Source organism: Heterodontus francisci, chromosome 1 (assembly GCF_036365525.1).
Source record: "Heterodontus francisci isolate sHetFra1 chromosome 1, sHetFra1.hap1, whole genome shotgun sequence".
In the NCBI taxonomy this organism is placed as follows: Eukaryota; Metazoa; Chordata; class Chondrichthyes; order Heterodontiformes; family Heterodontidae; genus Heterodontus; species Heterodontus francisci.
Window position 1 is genome coordinate 255,893,205 of NC_090371.1, and position 3,688 is coordinate 255,896,892.

The 3,688-nt window shown below is 45.8% G+C and overlaps 1 protein-coding gene across 12 annotated transcripts in view; it reads left to right on the forward strand.

Moving 5' to 3' along the window:
• The first annotated feature begins 273 nt into the window (after nucleotides 1–273).
• rnf150a (ring finger protein 150a) overlaps nucleotides 274–3,688 on the forward strand; it is a 155,694-nt gene continuing 152,279 nt past the window's right edge. For 4 of the 12 annotated variants that reach the window (XR_010976067.1, XM_068043371.1, XM_068043345.1 and 1 more), the window contains exon 1: nucleotides 279–1,475. Coding sequence is in view for 9 of the 12 variants with exons in the window: in XM_068043371.1 (XP_067899472.1) it covers nucleotides 1,010–1,475 (466 nt within the window). In the remaining 3 variants the exon portion in view is untranslated. Of the gene's footprint in view, nucleotides 1,476–3,688 lie in introns of all 12 variants that reach the window. The other 8 variants (XM_068043319.1, XM_068043362.1, XR_010976068.1 and 5 more) reach the window with 7 other exon arrangements.

The following is a 3,688-nucleotide window of genomic DNA, read 5'->3' on the forward strand; positions in this document are numbered from 1 at the left end:
TGATTCTGCAATATATCTGCCAGAAACGAACATTGCCTGTTACAGATGCGCGCACAATTGAAAATGTTCCGTTCTCTGGCACCGAAATTCCTCATCTAGATGGAGCTGGGGGGGGGGGAAAAAATCAATGAAATATTGAGAGCAATATAAAGTTACTTAAACAAATGCAGCTGAGTTTATTTCTTACGTGTGACTTACATCAAAATAGGCAACTTTAAAAAAAAACCCGAATGAAAAGTGGTTCTCGCTCCGAACGAGCGACACTTGACAGATTATGTACTTAAAGATACAAGCTGAGTGATGGAAGATCTGCGGTTTGAAACAGGGACCGTGCCCGCCCAAAATTGCCCTGAAGCTGCGGCCCGTGGCTGGGATGATGGAGCCGGTGAGGGGGGTGAGGGGGCATTGCCTTGACTGTGACCCCCGAGGAGAAGATGCGATTTTTACCTCACACCTTCCCTTGTGCGCGAGTGCGTCAAACGCTCTAAAAACTCACGTCCTATGAGTAATCTTGCAGCGGCCGGGCTCGGTCTCGGTCTCCAGGGAGATCGGAGAGAGGGAGGCGTGAGGCCGCGGCCTGCAAACATCATACAGGCGGCGCTTCTTTTTTTTATATCATATTATCAATTACACGGTTGGCTCTAAAAGGATTCCCCGCCTCCCTGCACATGTAGAGAGAAGCAGCGGCGGTGGGACAGCGCGGTATCATCGACACCATGACTCTCCTCCTGCAGCATCGAGCCGGGCAGCAGCTCCTCTAGCAACCGCGGGACAGACAGGCCTAGGGGACAAACCGACCGACACCTATAAGTATTAACTATATGTATATATAGATGTGCGTGTATTAGAAAGAACAAAAAGTTTTTTTTAAAAAAAAGCTTGCTTCACATTGCACAGCATCCTTCAGCTAAAAAAGGGGCTCCCTCCTCTGAAGTCCGGTCGTAAGGAGGAAGGTCCGCCGAGGAGCAGCAGATTGTCGGATAGAATTGTTGTTCGATCATTGTTAGTAATGCCGGTGTCTCTGGTGCAAACCTGCCGCAGTCTGGCTCTCTCAACATGGCTGCTTTCTTTCTGCTTCGTGCATCTGCTGTGCCTGGACTTCACGGTGGCGGAGAAGGAGGAATGGTACACGGCCTTCGTCAACATCACCTACGAGCCGGCCCCCTCCGAGTGGAGGTCGGAGAAGAGCGAGTGCGGCCGCTACGGGCAACACTCGCTGAAGCAGGACGCTAGGGGCTTGCTGGCGCTGCCCGCTCAGCACGACAGGCTGGCGTGTGACCCCCAGGCCAGGTTTCAGGTGCCCGCCACCGCCGCCACCAGCACCAGCACCAAGGGCTGGATCGCACTCATACCCAAGGGGAACTGCACTTACAAGGAGAAGATCTGGCACGCTACCAGGCAGAATGCATCCGCGGTGGTCATTTACAACGTAGGGGCCAGCAATGTCAATGAGACCATCACGATGGCACATGCAGGTGAGCTGCTTTGAGAGGCTGGTGAGGGTGGAGACGGGTTTACCTGTAGGGGATAGCTAGTAACTGTACATTAAGTGACTCATACATAACCTGTTATGTACTCCCCCCTCCAAAGAAGAAAACTTTAATGTTAAGATATAATTTAATACACCAGTTTACTAAATTCGAACAATTTGGTTTAGTGTTGCATAATAGCTTCTCTGTCTCTCGTCTCCAATATTTTATTGTCACACACTGTTAGAAGGAACTAATAGTGGCTATACCTCCAGAGATTGTCTATAATCGTGGCACCACCCTAAGCTCCCTGTCGTGCCACCTCTCTAACCCTAACATTGTTTGGCATAATCCTGCACTGATCCTAATCCTAGAGTAAATGCTATTCATAGTCATTAAATTCATTTGGTTCTGTTATAACACCAGTGGAGTAATAAGATTGCTGTTACCTTAAGAGCAGTTGCTGCCAAATCTGTAGTCTTAAAGCTAAAATTTTCAGTGCTGCTAAAATGTAAATTTTACGTCCAGTTTTATTTGTTTAAGTTTAAATGTACTGGGGGTGGTGTCACTTTAAATTATACAGTAGATGTAGCATTAAATTGAATTGTATAGTCATTAATTTTTTGACTGTTTTGAAGACCAAAATTAAATTCTATGATTTTAAATATTGGATCAGAAGCCTATCACTGGTAGTGTGAGGCATTAATTAATTTAAGATTCTTAAAAAGTAAACCAAAGTTGGTTCAGAGAAATTGTGCTTAGGCAGCTTGAAAAACTTGTATAAAACTTGTAGAGGATCCAACAAGGGAGGGTGCAGTGCTGGACCTAATTCTGGGGAACGAAGCCGGACAGGTGGTTGATGTGTTGGTGGGGGAGCATTTTGGTGATAGCAACTATAACATGGTACAATTTAAGCTTGTTATGGAGAAAGAAGTAGACAAGTTGCAAAAAAAGGTTTTGGATTGGGGGAGAGCGAATTTCAGTAAAATAAGGCAGGATCTGGCCAAGGTAGACTGGAAAGAGTTACTTGTTAGGAAATCTGCAGAAGAGCAGTGGGGGGCATTCAAAAAGGAAATAGGGAGGGTACAGGCCCAACATGTTCCCTCTAGGGTAATAGGTAGGAGCAACAAGCCCAGAGAACCATGGATGACCAGAAACATTCAGGGTATGATGAGAAGGAAAAGAGAGGCTTTTAGCAAATACAAGGAAAGCAAATCAATGGAAGCATTAGTGGAATACAGCAAGTGTAGGATGGACCTTAAGAAAGCAATTAGGAGAGCAAAGAGGGGATATGAGAAAGCTCTGGCTGGTAAAAGTAGGGAAAATCCCAAGATATTCTATAAGTATATCAATGGGAAGAGGATAACGAGGGAAAGAGTAGGACTAATTAGGAACCAAGGGGGAAATTTGTAGGTGGAGCCAGAGGACATTGGTAGGGTGTTGAATGAATACTTCACATCTGTCTTCACCCAAGAGAATGAGGATGTAGATATGGAACTTAGAGAGAGAGACTGTGAGGTTCTTGAGCAAATTGTCATAGGGAGTGACAAGGTATTGGAGGTTTTGGAAGGCTTTAAAGTGGACAAATCTCCAGGTCCGGACGATTTGTGTCCCAGGATGCTGTGGGAGGCGAGGGTGGAGATTGCAGGGGCTCTGACCCTAATTTTCAATTCCTCTCTGGCAACAGGGGAGGTTCCAGAGGACTGGAGAACAGCTAATGGGGTCCCACTATTCAAGAAAGGTTGTAGAGATAAGCCAGGGAACTACAGACCAGTGAGTCTTACGTCAGTGGTAGGGAAACTATTGGAGAAAATTCTGAAGGAGAGAATCTATCTCCACTTGGAGAGGCAAAATTTGGTTTGGAATAACCAAACCATGGCTTTGTCAGAGGGAGGTCATGCCTAACAAATTTGATTGAATTTTTTGAGCGTGTGACCAGGTGTGTAGATGAGGGTAGTGCAGTTGATGTAGTTTACATGGATTTCAGCAAAGCCTTTGACAAGGTCCCACATAGGAGACTTATCAAGAAAGCAAATGCACATGGGATACAAGGTAACTTGATAAGGTGGATTCAAAATTGGCTTAGCTGTAGGAGACAGAGAATGATGACAGACGGCTGTTTTAGTTACTGGAAGCCAGTGTCCAGTGGCGTACCACAGGGATCTGTGCTGGGTCCCCTATTGTTTGTCATTTATATAAACGACATAGATGACTATGTA